This window comes from Argopecten irradians, chromosome 1 (assembly GCF_041381155.1).
Source record: "Argopecten irradians isolate NY chromosome 1, Ai_NY, whole genome shotgun sequence".
Taxonomy (NCBI): domain Eukaryota; kingdom Metazoa; phylum Mollusca; class Bivalvia; order Pectinida; family Pectinidae; genus Argopecten; species Argopecten irradians.
The window spans coordinates 23,985,111-24,011,826 of NC_091134.1; the positions used below are offsets into that span (position 1 = coordinate 23,985,111).

Consider the following 26,716-nt stretch of genomic DNA (forward strand, 5'->3'; position numbering starts at 1 on the left):
TGGACCAGCGTATAGGACGAATTAATTGCTACTACAGGATTGACTTTTCTCTTTTGGTTTGTTACAATATTTATAATCAGTTTGTTTTAAGAGCCAGTTATTTATACATGCACCAAACCTATTTAATTCTTTGGATAAAAACAATAAGTATGTTACAATATCTCATAGTTAAACTGAAGGCAGTTGGGGAGAAAAGAAGGGCCAATTACAGGCATGCAGAAACTTCATTTGAAGATTTCAGAGAGAGTGACGCCCAACTTCCAAAGCAACACAGTTAACCAGAGTATGCCGTTGTTCGATGCTTTTGATGTACATCAGATGAGAAAACTACTTCTGTTGACTTCAGTTTTGCGATGGCCCTGGTGTATCAAGGATGACGAAGTCGATGATAATTGTTAATGTATTTTAGTTAAAACTTTGTCAACATCACTAGTACTTACTCTATCACGCAGTAGTTCTTTGAGACGGTTTTCATATCTGTGTAGCTCGAGTACAAAATGTTGTTACAATTCATCCACGTGTCTTTATCCGTATTGTACCCGTCGTACACTACATACGCTACCTCCGCGTTATTCTTGTAAATTGAATACCGTATCTGTAATCACAATAAAACTCATTTTTAGATTTGACTAAACTGGATCTTTCAAAAATAGAATGTATTATATACATTTTAGAGTTATTTTGAGTTTTTAATGACGCCTCAAAAGTACGATGTTTGATCACTCTTTATCAAATCCCATCATAACTGATAGCAATGATATATTATTATAATTCAATATTCTAAAATGGTCTCTGTGGTCATCTTAGGGTTGTTGTCAAAATAAACTTTGATATTGCAGATATTAGAAATAACTCGTCATTTTGCAATTTCATGTGGAGCAAGATTATCACTATCATAGACTTTGATTAATGCATACTCAGCAACCTTGTTTTGAATAACCTTATCTTTGTAAAAAAATTAGGTTTGTTTATAAGTCTATGTATACCATACAATTCTAATTATTAGGAAAATATAGTACGCTACACTGATGCATGATCAAACTTACAGCTGAGAACGTCTTGTTGACTCCCCACTCATTCAATAAGGCAGATTTGTAGATAGAACCTCCGGCCGTGAAGTCGGTCATCACACTTTCTGTCCCGTCGTTCAATGTCTCAGACGACAAGTAAAATGAGGCTATATCGGCATGTCCGGCAGGTGGTGCTGTTCCTGAGGGAGCTTTAAACACCAGCCGCCATGCTGAATAAAATACATTTAATTGTTTACAACTTACACATGTTTTGTAGATTGCTGTGAAGAGGCACGTTATAACTTAATTTGTATAAAAGGCAGCTATAACACTTAATGTATGCATCTGAATATGTGCGCAATATTTGTTAAAATAAATTTCAAGATATTTATGCTGATTCGTTTATGCGAGTGATATCCGTGCATTATCATTGTCCAGAAGGACAACTACAGTTATTGCCCTTTGGGAAGTAGCAAATGATCATGGGAAGTATTCTTCCATTGCGCGCCAGAAAAAACAACAACTTTTGCCAACAGATTTTGAATTGCATACCTATCGTAAGTTTTATCAATAATTTCCAATCACCAACATCCTCCCCACTAATTTTTATATATGTTTAATGTCTCTTATATGACATAAATTTTACTTGTTAAGTCAATATCTTATGGTATGTGTTTAACGAATCTTACTTCGTGTCTGTTGAGATATGTAAAAACAAGTACACAGGCTTTTTTCACAAAATTATTATTTTTAGACACATGCTTTGGTTTCTGTATTTGGGAATGCAATGTGTATGTTAAAATCAATAATTTTGTTGTGTAATATAAGATTAACATGTTATTTCAAATTCCTCTAATTTTTTTTTTAATTTTTTTTGTGAAATGACTGCATATGTATAAAACTATGTATCGTTTGTTTCTTTTTATTTTACTTAATATATGTTTTACTTTTTTCGTTTTTATTCATTCGTATGTTTATTTCGCAATCTGAGCAATACTTACGCCCTTGGAATGTAGATAATTTCATTGATTCTATAAAAGAAATAAAATAATCAATTGAAAAAACGTATTTAAGGTGCCAGTTTCTAATTTCACGTTTGGTAATTTGATTAGTCAAGAGATCATTAGTAAGAAACAAAACCCATTGTTAATGTAAGATTATCTTTCTATTTCTTTAATTTAAATTCCTGACGTTAAATCAATGCCTTTTCACAAATCAATAGTTGGTGTAATTACGTGAAATTAAACTTAAAGATGCTCCACCGCCGACAGAGCATAACTGATATTCATCATTTGAACAATAATTGGTGTTTAATTTTGTATATATATGCCTAATTAACACAAAAAATAACATAAAATGATTCAGTTTGCCTTTGGTGCACGCGCAATCATTACTTCATTCCATGTAAGATATAGTGCCACGGAATTTTTTCGGGATGCAATTAATTATTTTTCATATTTTTAACTTGAAGTAAAATTAGAAGCTCAAATTTTTCAATGGTGGTTATGGTGTAAAGTAAGTTACTTTTGTAACTGAAGAAAAATACAAAATCGTCTGCTCCTGTTTTTGATAGTGAAAAAATACCATTTCTCAGCGGTGAAGCATCTTTAATGAAAGAGTGAATATGAATAGTTGCTTATAGAGTACGTACCGACACAGTACATAGTGGCAGAACCATATCTATTTACAGAATATGACGAGCAAGGATTTCCGCCAAAGGTTGCATCGTTAAATGTAATTGTACAATTAGTGTTTCGTCCATGACAAGCTACTCTTGCGTCAGACAAGGGATCGGCATCATAGCACGTGCTGTAGTACCCGTAGAAGGCACTAGAGACAAATATGTAGAGTCCTCCCTGACAAACCATTGTGTAGGAGGAATCCACCTGAATATTCCCGGTATTGTAAGCTGGAAAACAAATTTGATACAATTGCTTAATTTGAATGTGGAAGACGGGAGATATTCGAAGAAAAAAACAAATCCAATAAAATGGAATTATGAAACGGAAATGTGGAATAAGCGAAACTAGTATTCTTCTGCCATAAAAGTGTAAAACACCAATAAAACACATTTAAGAAATCAAACTATCTAAGATTGACTTCACCAATACTCAAAGTAAATAAAAATAAAAAATAAAAAATAATAAAAAAAAATAAAAATAATATAAATTATATGAAAATAAAATATATGCATATTTGACCGTTTTACCAAGCAGAAAAAAACATGAAAGCAAGTACGTTTTTATTATTTAAATGTTGGTTGAAACAGACGATGTTTTATTTCATTTGCATTGGTTGAATACTGTAATATAGAGAAGTAGGAATTTAGAAAAAAGTATAACTGCATAATTCGAATTAATTGATTTTTAATTATATCATTTTATTTAGATTTTTCATTTGTTTTTTATATGGTGTCAATATTTCATTTATTTTTTTGAAATAAGCACAAACTATTTCAACTAATAGGAATCACAAGTTATTGATATTTCCTAATTGATATAATTTTATGTGATAGCGCGCCATAGTCTGGAAACGAAGGGGAACATCTGTGTTAAAAGAGTAAATTAAGCATACATGGGCATGTGTCCAGGTCGGCAATACAGTCCCGTGTTTCAGACGTGTCCCCTGTACAGGACTGACCGTTCGGACCTGCTGGTGTAGGGTTAGTACAGGTTCTCGTCCTACTGTGTGTTCCCCAGGCATAGCATGTGGTACTACAGGTACTCCAGTCAGTCCAGGTGGTGAAGTTACCGTCAACTGAGGATATTTATATGATTGGTTTATTAAAATTGTATCTTTCTAATCTCCATATTTTTTTAGCAGCATTCACGTCGATATATTTATTTTTGCAGTATACACAAATCAGTTGACACAGGCAAATTACCCCATAACAATTTTAGATTTTACACTGTTGTCAAACTGCATACAGTTTAAAACATTTATACGTAAACCCAACGCACACATAAAGATATAAATATCTGACATTTGTTTTCCTGTTACACTTTAGTTAACATGTTTTCCATTTCCACTCGAATTATCGTTGCAATAATTCATTTTTGAAATGGCAACATAATCCATTTTTGATAGAGTCATTGCGATGTAAATTTGGTAATGCATTTACGCCAACACTTACGATCTGCGCAGTCCAATCCGTAGTACGCTCCAGCACATACACATTCATACTTGACCCCACGGTGGTAACACGTGCCGCCATTTAGACAGGGACTGAAGTCACAGAAGTCATCCATAGCTATAAAAAGAAGTTACTAGTTTAATTGTACGTATGTCATCACATTAACCATAGGGATGAATAATTTTACAATGCCTTTCCGCACATAGTTATCGCAGAATAAATGGTCAATATATGTATAAATGAAATGATGCTTGTACTTGTAAACTGAAGCTATAAAATCATAAGATTTAGATATAAGCGCCTTGATTCTCTGCATACATTCATATCAAATTAGATGTGAAAATTTTAGCATGAATCTTTACGCAAAATATTGAGAAAAAATATTTATGAGATTTGTATATATTGGTATAATACAGGTGTCATTACGTATTCTTATGTTAATAAACTCAATATACCTTAAAAAAATCTGTGATAAGATTGTTTTGAGTAGAGTTGTGATAAGATTGTTTTGAGTAGAGTTATTCCCCTTGATTTCCGGAAGTTTATAATGATTCTTTAATCAATTAATGACTAATCAATGTGCAGGTCTGGAATATTGTAAATAGTTTCTAAATTTACAGTTTTATGTAGAAAAAATATATAAGCAATGAAACGTTGATTAAAATTGAAATATAAATAAGTATTTAATTATTGAAACTCTGTATACCAGGAATAATTTACTGATTCTAAGTTAAGTAGATCAGTTAATCATTCTCAATGGAGAGCACGATGTAAGAGGTGAATCGCTGCTTCGGCAAGGTTCTGTCAGTGACCAAGCTGAATAAGTTTGGGCCCAGCTGAGTAAGCTGGGGTTCCACTGTTGCTTTCACTATGGGGTATACGTTACAGGGTACCGCAGTACACGTTACAGGGTACCGCAGTACAGGGTGACGAGGTGTCAGTTCGATACCAGGTGTTCAGTAACACAGGGCGACGTGATACTTGAACAATGAGACAAGGTTTACCAAAGCACTCGGTGCCGCGGTAAAAGGGTGACTCGGTATTGTAGTCACAGGTGTCTCGGTATAGGTGTCGTGATAATGTGTACTTTGTACACGAGGAACTGACTGTCATAGTGAAGCAGCCTCTTTACTTAGACCTGTGGTATTGAAGACACAGGGTGCTCAAGGTGATTCAGTTGTTGTATTTACCAGGTGTAAATGAATCGGATCATGGTTGTTAACATGTGATTATGAGTCAGGTAGACTAGCCATTTATTTGTATATATTGTCGGCAGTATTTAGTTTGTTGTACATGTGTTTAACAGTGCCTGGGTCCAAGATAGAACTTGGTAACGGACCGTACTACAGTTGTAGTTGCAGTACAGAATAGCAACAGGCATAGTCGGTCACGCGACCGTTACAAGATATTTGTTGACAACAAAAATCGTCAAAAGGAAGTCAACTTACCAATTGATATCACAAAAGTATCGGCAATGGCCATATCTGTTTGAATAAAAGAATGATACATTAAGAAAAATAGCTAAAAAGAAAACCTTATCTATTGACAATAGCTTATCTTTATGATAAAAATACATTATAAGGGTTTATTCATATGTCATATTCAATATCAAAAAATTACAAATTAAATTACACATCTTTGTATATTTTTATATAACAGATTTAGCTCATATTTTGAAGCTATACTTTGATCATTTGCATATACCTATAATTTAGATTGTAAAAATTTAAAATTTGATCACTCTCTATTTTCATACATATGATTTATATACAGGGCCTGAGCTTTAGCACGCACTATCGACATACACAGAACAAAAACAATACCCTCTCCGGTGAATAGTGTGTGACTATAACATTTCTCTTGTGTAAACTAATAGAATGAAAGCTTTGATAAAACAAAGCAATATGATAATATTTTGAGGATGGCTTCTGTTCATATGCTATATATTACGTCCACAAGTATTTCGGGAAACTTTGCTGTGATCAGCTAAACCAGGATTTCAACTCCATCATTATTTAAATAAAGACATGAGTAGAAATAACCACTATTACATTTGTATAGACAATGGTGTGTCCTTTATATACATTTTATATATTAATTTGAAGGATAGTAATATTCTTCCTCTGCAAGCTGGACGTTTAGCTACATTTTGTGTCCCTCGATCGCAATAGTTCTATACTTTAGGTGCACATTAGCATATGGACTAGTTGCCTCATACAGATCCTTGCCTTGTATATACTTAAAAAGTATTTTGTAGATTACGCAGCATGGAATCTTATAAATAAATTACATATATTGTTACTTACTGTCATTGTATTCATATCTAGCTGGGTCTGCGTCACTGTACATGGCAAATGGCGATGTGGCTCTATTGTCGTATCCACAAGACGAGCCCTCGAATACGCCTATCCATCCACCATCCGTACCACAGCTACTGTATGTATACTCAATAAAGAAGCGACGATACGACGATGTATCCCTATATACACAAGACAAATACCAGATTATCATTCAAAAGCTGAAATACAAAACGTTTCTTTTTTCATAGTAGAAGAAATGGATATCTCCACGAATAACAGATATCTTCTGTTAAAGAGTTTTTATCCAGGAAAAGAAGTTATATTTGATAGTAAATGTCGTTACATAAAACATACTAACTAATTGGAAGACAATGACTAGAACTGATTTGAAATGTAAACAATCGTCATACCCAGCAATACTACAATAAACTAGGGAGGTCGTCCTTCTGTTCAGATCAACATAGTTTGTATACAGGATCCTATCACAGTCAAACCAGCTGTTTTTGTCAGTACCGTGGGCGTCAAACACTATATAGGCTTGCTCCACTCCGCTAGTATACAATGAGACTCGCACCTGGCAAAACATGTAAAAAAGATAAAGATTTTTTGTTTTGTTATTTAACACTTTTGCAACAAATTCACGTATAATAGTTTTAAAATTAAAGATATATTTCAACAAAGCAAATAAATACTGTTATATTTCGGCTAGAGCTTTTCCACAGTCGTTAACATCGCAGTAACAATGCTTCTACCATGTAGTTATCGATTTATTTGTCTAACAGTTCCAGTTCCACTCTCGCTACCAAACTCCCATCTGACGATTTTAACTGATCCTAATTTGTATTCTATTTTTCGACTTTTGTAAACAAACGTGTTTTCCCGCTCTTGCCTTCATGTGGTTTGATTATTGATAATGATTTTAGGTTTGATATATCAGCAAATAAACTTTACACTTTTATAGCTTTCTAATGGTTAACGTACAAACTTACCGCCTTGATGTAGTAACTGGTCCAGCTGTCGACAATGCTGGATTTGTAGGTGGACGTGGAGGCTGCGAACGAATGAGCCGATGTTGTAAACTCATTCAAAGTGTACGTGCCAGTCCAAAGATTGTAGACACTGCTAGCCGGAGAAATGGTCTGTCCTTTAGCCCACTTCATTACAGGATAAAAACCTGAAATAATGTTATTAAGTTTATCATTAAGCATTTAGTAATGTTTAATGATATATTGAGATTGATTTAAAGAACTCTTTGACTAATATTAAAATGAGACTTCAACGAGATTTAATGACAGTTGCAAGTTTACAGGCCAAAAATTAAAATAGATTAAGCTTCAATGACAAATTTATCAAGTAGAATGATGTTGTCGTGTTGTCTACACAATTATCTTCATAGTTTCTTTTAATCCTAAGAGGTTTTGATGAATCCAATCGTATAACAACAAACCCTTCACAAAAATGCCAAGTGTGTGAGCAGCAGGGAATCCACCAGAATTCCAAGAACCACCTGGAGAAAAATGTTTATCAAAAATTATTTTTCACAAATATAATATAATTTGAATAAAATGTTCACAAGTATACTGAACCATATCGATTACGATAATCCAGAACTACATTTACATACCCCCACTTCAAATCATTAATCGAGCAGATACATGACGAATTCTATCATCTATGATTCATTTTAAGTACAGTTTTGTTCTTTCCCCCTTTTGTTACTTCTGTGACTGTGTTTTCCACATTAACATTAATACCATTTCTGAAATATTAGAATAGTATGTATATATTAGTGTCTGAACAAAGTCCTTACCTGACTGTGCCAGGCTGTTTGTCGTGCTGCTGCTGTATAAGAAGTAGGGTCGTGTCTGAACGTTGTTATCAAAAGAACATTGAGCAATCCCTCCGACGTCCAGGACCATCATCCAGCCATCTAATGAGGTACACGAACTACTCGACTTTATCAGTGCAAATTTTCGGTAGGTGTCCCTGTGTAGAAACAATTAAGATACTCGTGTATTGTTTGTTTCTTTTTACCGTCCTATTAACAGCATCGGTCATTTAAAGATATGCTAGACTGCGGCCCCATTTATTCATAAGGAATACGAAAACGGGCCAAGATTATTTGAATTATTATCGAAGCAATACCAATTCAGGACAATATATTACGTATATATATATAAATATTTGATAATGATAATGCAAAATACAATATATTTTATTTTTTGCTAAAATTACAAATGATATTAAAATGACGATACACATCAGATTCCAAAACACTGTTCATTCTAATTTTGATTCGATACTATTATCAACTATATGAAATAACATTAGATATATAGAATACTTATATTTTGCAACAATTTTGTATTTTGTTATGGAATAAAGACGGAATACCTGAAAAAAAACCCACTAATCTAAGTGATTCGAGATATGTCCCGCGAACTCAAATTAACTCAAACTATAATATACGTCAATAGAAAGTATTACCCGCTGATTCCACTAGTTGTTGGTGTATAACTTGTGATGTCAGTGTAACTAGAGAATATTTCTTTGCCATCAGCAAACCACGTTGTTTTCGATGTTCCCCTTCCATCAAATACAACATAAGCCATTTCATCTCCACTGGTGAAATAAGCGTACTTCACCTGTAAAATGGTTTACATTGTCGTAATATTTAAAGTTGTATTGTTGCTATCGTAACGATGTTAAATAAATGTCAGTGTTCATTTTACCAAATTTAACAATTAATACACGTCCAACTCACCATATCGATCATGGTAAAGTATCCCTCCCAGTCCTCCACCAGACTAGACTTGACTGTATCCCCGGGGGAAGTTGTTATGGTGGTTTTGGTATCGTCGTTGTCATTTTCGACTGTAGACCCCGTCCATAGATCAAGTAAGGACCCAGCTGTAGGGGTCACACCCTGGACTCCCTTGAACACCATGTGCCATTCTGTAAAAAGTGAAGCGATTGTAAGATCACGATGATTTGGAAAACAACACGCTTCTATAGAAACTTAGGTAAATTGATATTCATAAACATAGAATAATACAACAGAAGATATGAAGTTAACATATTTCAAACCAGTGTCAAATTACCGGTTTTTATTCTAATTTTTTTCCATTTATCACCTATTATCCACTAATATTTCCTGTTGAGTTCAATCAAATGGCAATGAGAAAACCGTAACATATGGCCAAGTCCGACCTTCAGACCAATAGGGGTTTCGAAATTGGGATTTTGTCATTTCGTGATAATGATAGAAATAATGTGTACTTACCCATGATAAATATGGCCAAGCTATCACCAGTAGCAATGGAACCTTTAATTAAAGAAGGATATACAAAATTATAAAGTTGTCACATTCACGAATTTGAAATATTTTTACCGCTATAAGAACAATCCTTGCAATACATCACAAAACTGGCGAGGATATTTTTGATTGATATATAATATGAGTCATTAATTAAAACAACGGTAAAAAGTTGATTACCAGAGTAGAAGTTCTGAAGTGTACTGGCGGTTGAATACTTTATGTATGGCAGGGTCGTGGCATGTGGATCCCACTCTGTACAGCCACCATTGGCGTTAAAGTCCTTAAACATTATCCATCCAAAGGAGGAGGTGCAGGCTGTGCCGTAAGCGTTTATATAGAAGTTCCTCTTGTAGTTTGCTGTAGAATATGGTCTGCAACACAAAACAGAAACTTTTTTTAAATATTTATTTTTTCCTACAATTCCATATATATTTTTCTATTGGATATTTTCGTTCGTGGTCAGGCCAGAGATGGAACCTATAACTCTTCAAAATCTATTATCTGTAATCCTTAAATATATTTTCTATCTTTATCAAATATTTTTGCTTTAAACCAGTTAATCCGTATTTTCCTTAGCTTTAATACGACTATATTATGTGATATTGCGTAAGATAATATAATTCCAAATACTATTTTACATACCGATATATTGAAAACAGCAAACAGCAACCATAGTAGTTGAAAGTTGAAACCATAGAAGTTCAGAGTTGAGTAGGATTATTAAAACCATGGAAGTAGTATACCAACGAGATATCCTTCCAGTTCATGGTTAAGGCATATACTTACGAAAGTCCACAGAAGTTCGGGGTGGAGTAGGAAGCTATGTCGGTGTAACTAGATCCAATAATGTTTGAACAGTCGAACCAGTCCAGTTTGCCTTTCCCACGCGCATCGAAATCAACGTAGGCAGCCTCCTCACCGTTCTTAAACACCGACAGTCTCACCTACGAAAATTAAACATAAGTACAAAACTACAGTCAATGGATTTTGAGTAATAAGCAAAAAGAAAAAAAATCACAAAAGGATACTTATGTGATACTGTCCCGATTTCGCAATATACATTATCGTTTAAGAATGTTGACACATTTTTCTTTTTCAGTTGTCACACTCATAAGGATTGGTTATATTTAATATTCCATATGTATATTTTTGCTCAAGGTAGGAAGGTGACATAGATAAAATCGCTACACTCTTGAATTAAAAACAGTACAGTTGGAAGTTTGAGACTACCAAACGCAATAAAGCAGTTTTCCTTTTGATTCGCCTATTTGTATGTCGACTATAATGATTTGCAATAAATATACAATTTGGCTGCGAATTGTTATCACTGACATTAAATCTATATGGTATACATGTACTTGAAATGCATGATGAAATGGATATATTACCCTATTCATTATTGTATCTGTTGATAATCTGTGATTTATTTTAATTACTTCACGTACTTTAGAATTATTATTATATTTTATGTTTTAGTTAATTTTCAATTGGCAAATTTCCCTGATTAATTTGTTGAAGAATTTTTTCTTTTCGTAATATTATACTACATTCTTTGCTTGTGATATGGAGCAATATGCTGAATGAGCTAATTTCGGAACGAGTGAAAATGTACAATAGTACAATTATTCTACGATTTTGAAAAAAAACGATTCTCTATTTAGAATAATTTTGTTTGCCTGTGCATCAAGTCAACAACAAAGTCAAGTTATTTGCTCCTTACAGCAGATATTGTGATGCCAGACTCCCATTGAAGTAGCTTTGATGATTTGAAGGCACTTCCGCCGGAACTGAAATCACGCATGACTGACACGGATCCGTCATTGAGAGTACTAGAAGAGGTACTGTCAGCGAAGTGGGAGTAGTAATCATTGTATCCGGATACTGTTGTTCCAGCAGGCGCCTTATACACCAGTGTCCAAGCTGGGGAAACGATACATTTTTTTTAATATTTCATTTCAGATTTATGTGTGCAAAATGTAAAATAATTAAGAGCTGCATATCATTTGCATTTTCTCTCTCCAACACTAAAAAAATCACTATGACTGTTCATAATTATTTATGGATCGGGGGGGGGAGGTGTAGAAACAAGAATGAAAAAGGGAATGAGGTAAATGGTAATAAGGACATGAAGAGGGATGGTGGGGCTTGACAGGAATAAGTATGACGTTTAAAATATTTCTGTGTATACTATATAAAAAATAAGAAATAAACTAACACATAGATAAATGCGCAAAGGAGAAAAGAGAGAAAAAAACAGAGAATTAAAAACTGACAGACATTGGTTATCAGTTGACTGACACATGAAAGCACAAAATATAAATAGCTATTTCATTTCAATTTTTCAATCTAGAGTAATTGTCAGGGGTTTGCAAGTTCAACTAGTTTTATCCATTTTTGCCCATGAAGACATGATATTAACTCAGTGAAAAGTATATTTAACTTACGTCCTCGGTGAGTGACTAAATGTGCATCATCTGGAAATTTTAAATATAATAATATATTAGAAAGTAAATAAAGTAAAGCATTGCTCTTTAATATCACTAATGTATACACTTATATTTAATAGCAAGCGACATCGGAAGCTGAATCACTATTCTATAACACCATCGAAAATCATCAAAATTATTTCAAAGCTTTGAAACTGATATATAATTCTCAATATAACTCAATATAACAAAACTGAAATAGGTACTAAGATTTACCCCTTAAATACTTTTATTTGTTAATGCAATTTTCTATCTCTCGAGAAAAGATTTCTTATTCGTCCGGCGGATTTGAACACTTTACATCTTCAAACAACTAAATATAATCTATTGTCTATCGTTTTGTGTGTAATTGATGTAGCGCCTGATAGTTGAAATCAGGAAACACTCGATTTACATTTTTGGTGAATATTATGAAAAGTGCAGAGTAATAGTACCAAATCAATCAATTAAAAATGTATAACATAATGTCTTTGGCACATCACTTAGATATTTAGATATCAATCGACTGCATTAAAGGCGCTGGATTTCTTTGGACCAATACCAATATTCTATACGCACTGGCGATAATTTATACAATGGTGTCATTAGATACATGACTGCCCATGAATTATGTAGCGTGTTGTTCATTAGCAGTCTAAAGACAAATCAATATCTATGTGAGGGTTCCTCTTATGTAAACCGTTAAAACACAGCTCATGGACAGACACCTACCTGATCAAATTAGTATTTAACAAAAAATGGTGTGATATTACTTTGGTCAATACCTTATTTTCTATTAGTTTATATATACTTATTGTATGTATATATTTATTTGATCTGTTGTTTGCACCGTGATTACATAGCAACTGCGTTTATCAGTTTATCATTCTGTCTCAAAAATGAAAACGTACGCTGTTTATACGTATAGCAAATAGAAATGCTAAGAATCTTAATAGACATATTCGCCCGGACTAAGAAACTATATGAAAAGGATTGTCCCACATACATTCAATGTAAAAGATTACCATAGGCCTAACCTGTTGTTTAATGCTGTGTTGTTAATATGTAATATAACATCTTGTATGAATAAATGTAATACCTTTGTTGTTGACAAAAAATATTTGAAATGAAAAATTCAATGTAAAACAGTGGAATGAAAAATTAGACTGCTACATATATATGTGTTGGTTTAATATGTCTCCATTGGCTTACTTGTATTTATATATATATATATTTGTGATTGAAAGCTTCCTTTGTTTTGATTAGTTTAACGGCACTTAACCGTTCGTCAATTCAGTATGAATGGGGTAGGAAAGCTGAATTACCCGGAGAACAAATCATGAATCGACATATGGTCAGTATCTGGCGACTGCCTCTGATGGCATCCAGTAGTGGCTGTCTTGTGGTAATAAATCGGGACATCTAAAACACATGTCCACAGCGGTCTACGATCGAAAGTTATTAAATACTTATAAGTTCTACGTCTACTTCATAATTACCACCTTCAACAGGATGGAGATTATATCATATGGTGATGTGCTTAATACCACGGATTGAGTATAAAATGGATTACAAATATGACATATGATATTTATAGTAGGTTTTTGAGGGCTGGTTTTGAAAGCTTCGAGTTTGGTAATTTTACAAAAATCTGGAAGTAAACTGTTCCAATCTGATTTAGTTCGTGGGTGGAATGATTGTTTTTTTACTTGCGTTTAACATGAAGGGACCTGGAAGGAGAGAGCGTGGGAGTGCCTGGTGAGACGTGTAGGAGCTACAAGTGTGTCCTTTGATATGAAGATTTAATCAAGCATTATTTTGAAGAAAAAAAAAGTGCAAAGGCGGATATCCTTGCGTCGCTTTTCCAAGGCTGGCCAACCGCGTCTGCTCAGCATTGAGCTGACACTGGGCATGTTCCTGTGTCTGTACGTGACAAAGCGGGCTACCCTATGTTGGACCATCTCTTTCCAATGCATGTCAGTCTTTGTGTCCCAAGCACCACAAGTATATTCTAAATTTCTAGGGCCTTGTAGGCATTTTCTTTCAAAGATGTTGAGGCTATTTTTAAATTTCTTCTAAGGACGCCCAGAGTGGAATTGTCTTTATTACAAATTTCACGAATGTGAGTGCCCCATGGTTTGATTAGTTTAACGGTATTTAAGCCCAGGTTTTGGCCTCATCTACATGTTTGAAGGATGCAGAGTATAGGTGTGATTAATGGGAGATTGTTTTAATAAGTGAAATGACATTAAACTTATTGGAATGAAAAGACATTTTCCAATTTGATTCCCGCTCAGCAAAGCAATAAAAATCTTTATGTAGCTTAGCGGTGTCACTATGATATCTTACTGCCAGATTGGCGATGGTGTCATTTGCAAATAGTCAAACTGTGGCATATAAAGCCTATTGTTATGTCATTTATGTAGAATGAGAACAGGGTGCGGCCGATGAACGAGCCCTGGGGGACCCCAGAAAATACATTCACATAGTCTTCTCCCCTTCCACACAAAACAGCTCATGTTCTTTCTGATAAGAAGTCTTCAATCCAGGTCGTGACAATGTCATTAATACCAAAGTGCCTCGACTACCTGTGAATTCATTTTGATCCATTGATAAATCACATAGCTCATTCATTAGGACTTGAGTTGAAAAAGGTAAGGACTGACAAATTTGTGTCGAGTAGAGCGAGAAGTAATGTAAAGGAGACACTTACCGTCACAAGCTGCAGTATTACAATATTGGGTCTCAGAACCCTCTCCAGAACAGTAAGAACCGGGAGGCTCAAACGAAGGGTTGTTACATGATCGCGATCTTGAGACCGATATACCTCCTCCACATATCACTAGGCAGTCACTCCATACCGACCAGGCGCCCCAACCGCCATTTCCTTTTAGTACAACCAAAACAATCAAACATTAAAAGTAGAAAAGAAGCATTATCATTTCAATTAAATCTTAATTTAATATTGAACAGGTTGTCAAGAAAGTAAACACATAAAAAATGTACACAACAATGTATTAAGTGCATTTTGATTGTAGCATACGTTAATTATTTCGCTCTTGTGTGTTATTTCTGATATTCCGTATACGTTGTAACACAATATTTATAAATATATGATAAATTAAGCCAGTGTAACATTTAAATTGTTCGTCTTTGCCTTAATAAACATCGTAAATCCTTGATAGTCCTTAATTACGATATTTTCCTAATGCTTATTAAAGATGCGCCGACAGAGCATAAGTGATATTCATCATTCGAACAATAATTTGTGTTTAATCGTGTATAGAATATGAAATAATTTATTTCGCCTTTGGTGCATGCGCAATCAGTACTTCATTCCATATAGAATATAGTGCCACGGATTTTTTTCGGGATGCAATTAATTCTTTTTCATTATTTTTAACTTGAAGCAAAATTAGAAGCTCAAACTTTTCAATGGCGGTAATGGTGTAAAGTAAGTAACTTTTGTAACTGAAGAAAAATACTAAATCGTCTGATCCTGTTTTTGATAGTGAAAAAAATACCAGTTATTAGCGGTGGAGCATCTTTAAATATTTATATAAGATTAGATATATACTTACGTCCACAAAGCCAGTTAGCATTTATGTATCCGGTGTAGCCGAAGTTGGAGAGACCTAGGTCAGTATCCCGTATATATAAGTTATATGACTGGTGATTATTGATAACGTTGCCTAATGCAGTGCCAACATTATAAGAATTCCCATTTTCGTAATACGTAGCAGAGGAGACCTGTATGAAGTAGCCGGAGTTACAATTAAAATTGTACGAGGTGTACTCATTTTGATTTCCAGAACTAGCGCTATAACCTGTAAAGAAACAAAAATAAAAAAAGATAAATAGCATATATTTCTAACAAGAACACACGACTAAAGAGGTTTTTGATAATTATACGTTTTTATTTAAATTTACAACAGCGAATGGAGGTTTCCGATTATATTAAATGACGAGTAACATAACAGAGGATTATATATAAGTTATGTAAAAGTTTTGTATTTTTTGGCAACACTAGCGATGGATTATAAAACCCTTTCTTATGTGGATATGAATGATGAAGATATTCTAACCGAGGGTCACAAAACGTAAAACGAGGCTTTCCTTGAATTTGATAACATTTTTTTGCCTGAAGGTAGAAGGTATGAGGGAATACACTCGTAAGCATATCGTGCACAGTATAAAGATTTGATAAGTATCGAACAAGCTATAACATGAGTATAGTACAGACCTTTACTTCATACTGCCATTGTTTGCATCTCTTTAACACGAGTATTATATAGACCTCTAGTCCTCATTGTCATTGTTTACATCTCTTACATCTCTATAACGCGAGTATTATATAGACTTCTAGTCCATACTGTCATTGTTTACATCTCTATAACGTGAGTATTATATAAACCTCTAGTCCATACTGTCATTGTTTACATCTCTATAACGTGAGTATTATACAGACCTCTAGTCCATACTGTCATTGTTTACATCTCTATAACGTGAGTATTATACAGACCTCTAGTCCATACTGTCATTGTTTACATCTCTATAACGTGAGTATTATACAGACCTCTAGTCCATACTGTCATTGTTTACATCTCTATAACGTGAGTATTATATAGACCTCTAGTCCATACTGTCATTGTTTACATCTCTATAACGTGAGTATTATACAGACCTCTAGTCCATACTGTCATTGTTTACATCTCTATAACGTGAGTATTATACAGACCTCTAGTCCATACTGTCATTGTTTACATCTCTATAACGTGAGTATTCTAGACCTCTAGTCCATACTGTCATTGCTTACATCTCTTTAACACGAATATTATATAGACCTCTAGTCCATACTGCCATAGTTTGCATCTCTATAATGTGAGTATTATATAGACCTCTAGTCCATACTGTCATTGCTTACATCTCTTTAACATGAGTATCATATAGACCTCTAGTCCATTCTGTCATTGTTTACATCTCTTTAACACGAGTATTATATAGACCTCTAGTCCATACTGCCATAGTTTGCATCTCTATAATGTGAGTATTATATAGACCTCTAGTCAATACTGTCATTGCTTACATCTCTTTAACATGAGTATCATATAAACCTATAGTCCATTCTGTCATTGTTTACATCTCTTTAACACGAGTATTATATAGACCTCTAGTCCATACTGCCATAGTTTGCATCTCTATAATGTGAGTATTATATAGACCTCTAGTCCATACTGTCATTGCTTACATCTCTTTAACGTGAGTATTATATAGACCTCTAGTCCATACTGTCATTGCTTACATCTCTTTAACACGAGTATTATATAGACCTCTAGTCCATACTGTCATTGTTTACATTTCTATAACGTGAGTATTATATAGACCTCTAGTCCATACTGTCATTGCTTACATCTCTTTAACACGAGCATAATATAGACCTCTAGTCCATACTGCCATAGTTTGCATCTCTATAATGTGAGTATCATATAGACCTCTGGTCCATACTGTCTTTGTATACATCTCAATAACGTGAGTATTATATAGACCCCTAAACCATACTGTCTTTGTATACATCTCAATAACGTGAGTATTATATAGATCCCTAGTCCTTACTAGCTGGGCGACACCTGAAGGAGTGTCGCGGATGAAATGAAGAGAAGAGAAATGGGAGATAACTCTTGTTGTTATTCTTAAAAGGGACCAATTTCATAAGGTTATGGAAAATATACCAGAGTTTGAAGACATATCAGGATTTTAGTCTATTTGACCGGTGTGACCTTGAATAAAGGTCAAGGTTATTTATTTAAAAAGAAAACCTTGGTAGTTCATTATATAATATATACTAGCAGTTAACCTGAAAAATACATTTTAATTGATTTTCTATAAAAACACCAACAAAGGAAGGTAATTAGAAAATAAAAATCATTTTAATCTACATCTCCAATACTCCATGGGTTACTATCACTGACGTAATATCCACCCCTTGACTATCTCATAGTAAAATTGGAACCACTTCAGAAGAAAAAACTGACCAATCACAGGCTTGCAGAAATTAGGGCTGGATCAATATATCGATATACCGATATGTATCAGTTTTCACCAGTGTACCGAATATCGATATGCAAACATGTTGGATATCGCTGTATCGTTTTACATCTCACCCTACTGTTTTTGTTATAGAAATAGGAAATTCCAAACAAAATTTATTCTAAAACATCATTCAAGTAAGAGCATTTCAATCAATTGGAAGTGTTTAAGGCATCTGTGTCACCTAGATGGATTAGAAATGCCTTTTCATAACTAAGAATACAAATTGACATAAATTAATTAACACAGATGATAAACCGAATCAAATGTTTGGTAGATTTTTTCCTGGTTATAAAATGTTTGATCAAAATTGTCTTTTATTGTCACAATTTTCAAAACACATTGGTCAACTGAATTTGAAAAAGAGGTCCACTGTATCGTCAATACATATCGTATCGTTTTAGACCTTCCAATACCCAGCCCTAGCAGAAATCATTTTTGGCTGCATCCTAAATACTCCAGGGGTTACTATCACTGTCGCAATATCAACCCATGGACTAATATCTAATATAGTAAAATTGGAGGCAGTTCAAAATAAATCAAGAGGCCCAAGAGGCATTATGAATTAAAAGAAACCTCTTTTGGACCCACTCCTCAGGCCCCTGTGGGTCAGTCATGGAAAATATGTTAATAGGATTCAATGGCCATATCATATTGATAATTCTGACAACATTTGACTCATTTTCTATTACAAATGACCAAATAATGTTCAAAAATGTTTTTCCCTATTAAAACTATAGTAAACTCGACTCCTTCCCCAGGGGGAAATATGAGACTCCAGGGTCATAGATAATTCAAAATTTTTGTGAAGGACCTTAAGACCTTTCTATCTATGAAGAGTATTTGATTCTACCATTTCCAGAATTTTAGAAGAAGGTTTTTGAAGTTTTAGCCTATCCTATTTGACCCCTTTTAGCCCCACCCCTCAGGTCCCTGGGGGTCAGTCATGAAAAATTTGTTAATAGGATTCAATGGCCATCTCATACTGATAATTCTGACAACATTTGACTCATTTTCTATTACAAATGACCAAAGAATGCTCAAAAATGTGTTTTACCTACAAATTATAGTAAACTTGACCCCCTCCCCAGGGGGAAACGTGAATCCATCTGTGAAGAGTATTTGATTCCACTATTTCCGGAATTTTAGAAGAAGATTGTTAAAGTTTTAGCCTAATTGACCCCTTTTGGCCCCAACCCTCAGGTCCCTAGGAGACCGTATAATTCACAATTTTGATTGACCTTTGGCTATGAAAGGTCTCTGCAAAATTAGATTAGGTCACTGAAGACTTCATTTCAGGTGACCTCAAAACTGAGTCCTGCATAGACTTCCTTTCAAGATTACAGAGAAAGTGCCACCCAACTTCAAACCAACACATATGTACAGTGAACCACATTATACAATTCCTTTGATGTACGTTAAATGATCTAATTACCTGTGTCTTCTGTTGCCTGCAGTTTCATTGAAAAACACGGATATAACGAACATCCGGGACCAGCAAAATACTTATAATTTGTTATAAGCACAATTAGTTATAAAACATACTGCCGTGTTCAACCCAATAAGTGCCCTCCCACGTTTGCTTTTTTATATTCATTTCATCAGACACCATAAAAAACTGAAACTGATTCTTATTTTAATTCTGATATTGCAGTTCAGACATTGCATTATTGTAGAAATAATCTGCCATGTTTCCAACATTTACAACAAGGTTTTAATAATTTGCCTTATACATTCTGCTTAAACTTGAAGACCCAAGAAAACTATATATAGCTAGGACAAAACTGATTTTATGATATACATTGTATCATGGAACCTTGAAGTCGGACAAGTAGCTAAGTTCAAAAAAATGATATCAAACCTTGAATAAAGTCATAAATTTTACGAATCCAATAACCTAAGATATGTAAACTTACAGGTGAGATTTGTACAGGTAAAGTTAAGGTAAGATCGCTACCCACGGGATTTGTATACTACCTGGACATTGGTGGACAACTTATAATGACCACAGCTTTGTTTGCTAGGGAATGATGGCAAAAGACCTTATATTAAATTGTCAACCATTTCTGGACGCCTGATGATAAGAGACTCCTATGTCGTTAGATGGTGGTGAAGAGATCATAACTATAGAAGACTGGATGACAGGAAGGAATGTCCTAATTAGGATTGTTTTCCATCAGAGATATGGCCATGGTGGCATGGTAAAATGCTGAACATATGATTGGCCAAAGATTTAAATAATGCTGAATGCGTGTTGACAAGTGACTCAATTCCTATATAGCTACTGGACATCGGTAGCCAATGATGAACAAAAACCTTAGTATTCACGGCTGGTTATTGAGTTACTTTGGATCAATGGTGACCATACACCTGCCTATGGCTGGGTGCTCTGGACATATGCTGACCAGATACCTATCTATGATTGAATCACAATGGACATAACTGACGATAACGGACCTACGATGGCCAGAGACCTAATGATGGACCTTGGTGCTGACCTTATCCAAGTGTAGACAAACTTTACTGACAGAGACAAACGTATTTACATAAGGACTATTGACACAGTAGGCTATTGCTTTGTATACAATTGTTTGCTCTGTTCAAGTCTACCACCTTCTGGGTCAATTTATAGCTAGTCAACATTCCTGGAATTAAACCTCACAGGTCTACAACTCACTCTAATCTTGGTAGACATCTGGACCAGAGCTTACACACACAGATATGAGATGTGGGGTGTCAGTTTTCGTCCAAACATGGCAATTGTTTTGTATACTAAGGTATAACATCCGTGTATTTTGAAATGCCTGGATGTTATTCAACACAGGTAGCAGAGCCTTGTACATATTTACCTGTATTTTTACCAGGCGGATGATTACAGGATGATAGGATGTGTACATATAAACGGTGTCAGTTTTATTATAAAGTATAGCAAGCTGAATATGTACCATATGTACCATGTTTTTCAAGTTTTTGTTAATATTGCAAAGCCCAGGCCAGGCCAGTGGTAATAAGCCTATCCTTACTAGTCTATTGAATTACAAAAACTTAATAGAAGTGCCATTAAATATTGTCCAATATGATTTTCTACCCTAACTTGTGTGTTTTGGTTCTCTGGTTCATGTCAGAAATATTTACCAATGCATTCCATACATTGTTCTGGCTTTGATTGTTATGTATTAGGCCTTGCTCTGCACCACTATTACAATGGAATGAAAAACAAAATAAAACCAAGCTTTACATTAAAAGTTAATGTATTGTCTCCATGAACATCAAGACTCCTAGGTATATTGTAGTAGCTGGTGGCTGTCACACAGTCACTAAACAACATTTATACATACATCTTGTCCATACTATCATAGTTTACATCTCTATAACACTAGTATTAAACAGACCTCTAGTCCATACTGTCGTGAGTAACGTGAGTATTATACAGCCCTCTAGTCCATGCTGTCATTGTTTACATCTCTATACAATGAGTATAATACAGACCTCTAGTCCATACTGTCATTGTTTACATCTCTTTAACGTGAGTATTATACAGCCCTCTAGTCCATGCTGTCATTGTTTACATCTCTATAATGTGAGTATTATACAGACCTCTAGTCCATACTGTCATTGTTTACATCTCTTTAACGTGAGTATTATACAGACATCTAGTCCATACTGCCATTGTTTACATCTCTATAACGTGAGTATTATACAGACCTCTAGTCCATACTGTCATTGTTTACATCTCTATAACGTGAGTATTATACAGACCTCTAGTCCATACTGTCATTGTTTACATCTCTATAACGTGAGTATTATACAGACATCTAGTCCATACTGTCATTGTTTACATCTCTATAACGTGAGTATTATACAGACCTCTAGTCCATACTGTCATTGTTTACATCTCTATAACGTGAGTATTATACATACATCTTGTCCATACTGTCATTGTTTACATCTCTATAACGTGAGTATTATACAGACCTCTAGTCCATACTGTCATTGTTTACATCTCTATAACGTGAGTATTATACATACATCTTGTCCATACTGTCATTGTTTACATTTCTATAACGTGAGTATTATACAGACCTCTAGTCCATACCGGCATTGTTTACATCTCTATAACGTGTGTATTATATAGACCTCTAGTCCATAATGTCATTGTTTATATCTCTATAACGTGAGTATTATACATACATCTTGTCCATACTGTCATTGTTTACATCTCTATAACGTGAGTATTATACATACATCTTGTCCATACTGTCATTGTTTACATCTCTATAACGTGAGTATTATACAGACCTCTAGTCCATACTGTCATTGTTTACATCTCTATAACGTGAGTATTATACAGACCTCTAGTCCATACTGTCATTGTTTACATCTCTATAACGTGAGTATTATACATACATCTTGTCCATACTGTCATTGTTTACATTTCTATAACGTGAGTATTATACAGACCTCTAGTCCATACTGTCATTGTTTACATCTCTATAACGTGAGTATTATACAGACCTCTAGTCCATACTGTCATTGTTTACATCTCTATAACGTGAGTATTATACATACATCTTGTCCATACTGTCATTGTTTACATTTCTATAACGTGAGTATTATACAACATCTGTCCATACGTCATTGTTTACATCTCTATAACGTGAGTATTATACAGACTCTAGTCCATACCGGCATTGTTTACATCTCTATAACGTGAGTATTATACAGACCTCTAGTCAATTCTGTCATTGTTTACATCTCTATAACGTGAGTATTATACATACATCTTGTCCATACTGTCATTGTTTACATCTCTATAACGTGAGTATTATACAGACCTCTAGTCCATACTGTCATTGTTTACATCTCTATAACGTGAGTATTATACATACTCTTGTCCATACTGTCATTGTTTACATCTCTATAACGTGAGTATTATACAGACCTCTAGTCCATACTGTCATTGTTTACATCTCTATAACGTGAGTATTATATACAGACCTCTGTCAATTACTGTCATTGTTTACATTTCTATAACGTGAGTATTATACATACATCTAGTCCATACTGTCATTGTTTACATCTCTATAACATGAGTATTATACAGACCTCTAGTCCATACTGGCATTGTTTACATCTCTATAACGTGAGTATTATACAGACCTCTAGTCAATACTGTCATTGTTTACATCTCTATAACGTGAGTATTATACATACATCTTGTCCATACTGTCATTGTTTACATCTCTATAACGTGAGTATTATACAGACCTCTAGTCCATACGGCATTGTTTACATCTCTATAACGTGTGTATTATATAAACCTCTAGTCCATACTGTCATTGTTTACATCTCTATAACGTGAGTATTATACAGACCTCTACATCCATACTGTCATTGTTTACATCTCTTTAACGTAAGTATTATACAGACCTCTAGTCAATACTGTCATTGTTTACATCTCTATAACGTGAGTATTATACATACATCTTGTCCATACATGTCTCTAAATGAATAGGTTGTTTACATCTCTATAACGTGTGTATTATACAGACCTCTAGCCCATATTGTGATTGTTTACATCTCTATCACGTGAGTATTATACAGACCTCTAGTCCATACTGCCATTGGTTACATCTCTATAACGTGTGTATTATACAGACATCTAGTTCAGATTGCCACGGTTTTCATCTCTTTATATCGTTGTTAATATATTCTAACATTGTTTACTCTATTGCTATGCGCAAAATCGACTCAATTTTTTTTCTGCTGTCTGTTAAAATTTTTTAGACGTAATATTTCATTTCAAGTTTACCTTGTGTGTTGTTTTACAAATGTGAATACATTACATAATGCAAGTGTCATGGGAACACACTTTACCTGTTTGACAGGTAGCTTCACCAGACATACTTTACATTAAGATAGAAGTGCACAGTACGATGCATTTAAAATACATGTAGTTAATACGACCTAGTCCATAACTATTGTTTACATCTCTATAACGTGAGTATTATACTATCTAGTCCATACTGTCATTGTTTACATCTCTATCACGTGAGTAAGACCTCTACATATTGTCATTGTTTACATCTCTATAACGTGAGTATTATAGAGACCTCTAGTCCATACTGCCATTTTTACATATCTATAACGTGTGTATTATACAGACATCTAGTTCAGATTGCCACGGTTTTCATCTCTTTATATCGTTGTTAATATATTCTAACATTGTTTACTCTATTTTTATGCGCAAAATACTCAATTTTTTTCTGCTGTCTGTTACATTTTTGTAAATTTCATTTCAAGTTTACCTACAAATGACAATGCATTACAAATGCAAGTGTCATGGGAACACACTTTACTGTTTGACAGGTAGCTGCACCAGACATATTTACTTTGTCGCATAAAGGCAATAAACAAAGATATAAAACTATAAATCGCATCCTGGCATGGTTTGGTCTAATAATTAGGGTTATCGTGGTATTTACTTATGCCATGTACAGGCTTTGTTAATGTCCCCAGGTATTAGGAGACAGACCACGGTCGTAATCTTGTAACATGATAGTCTTATTATGGTCGTTTTATAGTGCTATCTGTCGAATGTCTCATTTTGAAGATATACCCTATATTGCATTAATCTGTCAATTGTAGCCTTTAAAAAATGGGAAACTACCCATTGACGTAAGTGTTATCTTATGAACTTCTTTAAAACGTACATTTTCTATTATAATTATTATTAATAATTATCATTTATTGTAACACTACCTATGTCCGGAGAAAAGTGCGTATATTTGACCATATACACGTGTTTTGGATAAGCAATTCAACAGTCTATCATCTGTTTTCTACACAATAAGGATGTATACGGGTTGGACGTAATTATTTAAAAAAATTTGTTATGCAAACACATTTCTATCATCAAATAATACCATGACATTTAACAGCTATTATCACAATATGTTTCAGTAATAATATATTAACCATTAAGTTCATCAGCTATTTGGACAGTATTCACAACGCAAAACAGCTCGGAAAAATCAAGATGGCCGACATGTTGCACAATACGATTGATTAAGCATAATTAAAATAAATCACTCTTTACATTATAAAATTGATAGCTAATATCTTACCATTCACGTCTGTTAGAATGACACTCAGTATCACAAAGAGCAGGGCTTCAACCCTTCGTGTCTCCATCCCTGAACGCAGAAACTACATTTCTTCACAATCCACAATAAGGTAGACTGGATAGTCTATATGACGTAGGCAATCCCTTTTTTTGAACCCGAGAAGCATGTGTGATCAGGAGAAACATTAACATATACGAACTAACATGCAATGTTGATCACCTAATCAGCTCATTCGATCAGTAGAACGCATTGTTCTATTGCTCATACTGTGAACTTGTACAATGGTGAATAAGGTGTGTGTGACGGAGTATTATTATTGAATTAAACTAGTGGCGGAAATGGGTTTAAATGTCTTGTCACTTTAAGCTTTTTGTCCAATGACTGATATAAAATTGCTTGTATTCCTTTCCCGTAAAATATTCTATATACGTTAAATTATATACATTGTTCATATTTCTTAACAGAAAACATGTTTTGTGAATGTATTTGTTATTGAAAGTTGTACAGTAAACTTTCCAGTCATATCAACCATTTGGTTAACGTATATGAGTTATTTACATGGAACATATCGGAATTGAATTTATATTTTTCTTGGCTGGAATATTCAAATTTAAAGCACCACGTGTACGATGTATATCTTATAAAAAGCTGACATTTCCGTATTATTAGTCTTTCAATGCATGCAGCGTTCAGCAATGTCAACACCTAACATAATACTATAACCTAACAAAGCTTTGTGCTTTTCGATGAGTGACCCCAATCATGGACATATATATAGATACTTGTTCGATTGATTTGACATTGTCAAATATCGTGCAACTATGGTGTAAAAATATCATAACAAAACGTATAGATACCAGATACAATATTAAAATCATATCGTCAACCTCTAATTGAATGACAGAGAATACGTTTTAAATATGTGTGCAATACTTAATTTATAATTTGTAAATACGATATAGTTTAGAATAGAAATCAAAATGTGAAATATAAACAAAATTACTTTAATGTATTTTATAATGATGACTTACTACTAACTATGTTATTATATCATTTTAGTATTAGGAAATAGCAACGGATTCCAAGTTTGTGCATAGGTGCATCCTTTTTATAACATTGAAACACATCGTGGTATACTATAGAGTACGGGGATGCCGTCATTAATATCACAATTAAAAATCTTTAACATGGCTGGCTTTGACCTCGGTGTTATAAGAGGAGAGAGTAGAATTAAGTGTTATCCATCAGTTTATCAGACATGCCCCGATGATTAAA

At 34.1% G+C, this 26,716-nt stretch overlaps 1 protein-coding gene across 1 annotated transcript in view; it reads right to left on the bottom strand.

Annotated features, from left to right (window-relative positions):
* Nucleotides 1-25,694, bottom strand: part of LOC138321564 (uncharacterized) — an 80,229-nt gene extending 54,535 nt beyond the window's left edge. Inside the window, 22 exon segments of the mRNA XM_069265324.1 lie at nt 441-595; nt 1,047-1,240; nt 2,012-2,041; nt 2,662-2,919; nt 3,585-3,767; nt 4,144-4,260; nt 5,592-5,627; nt 6,450-6,622; nt 6,854-7,017; nt 7,433-7,617; nt 7,891-7,950; nt 8,254-8,429; nt 8,931-9,088; nt 9,208-9,398; nt 9,727-9,768; nt 9,940-10,133; nt 10,549-10,706; nt 11,483-11,682; nt 12,207-12,236; nt 14,941-15,114; nt 15,809-16,054; nt 25,442-25,694. Coding sequence (XP_069121425.1) covers nt 441-595; nt 1,047-1,240; nt 2,012-2,041; nt 2,662-2,919; nt 3,585-3,767; nt 4,144-4,260; nt 5,592-5,627; nt 6,450-6,622; nt 6,854-7,017; nt 7,433-7,617; nt 7,891-7,950; nt 8,254-8,429; nt 8,931-9,088; nt 9,208-9,398; nt 9,727-9,768; nt 9,940-10,133; nt 10,549-10,706; nt 11,483-11,682; nt 12,207-12,236; nt 14,941-15,114; nt 15,809-16,054; nt 25,442-25,508 — 3,191 coding nt within the window. The 5' untranslated portion in view covers nt 25,509-25,694.
* Between the last annotated feature and the right edge of the window lie 1,022 nt (nt 25,695-26,716).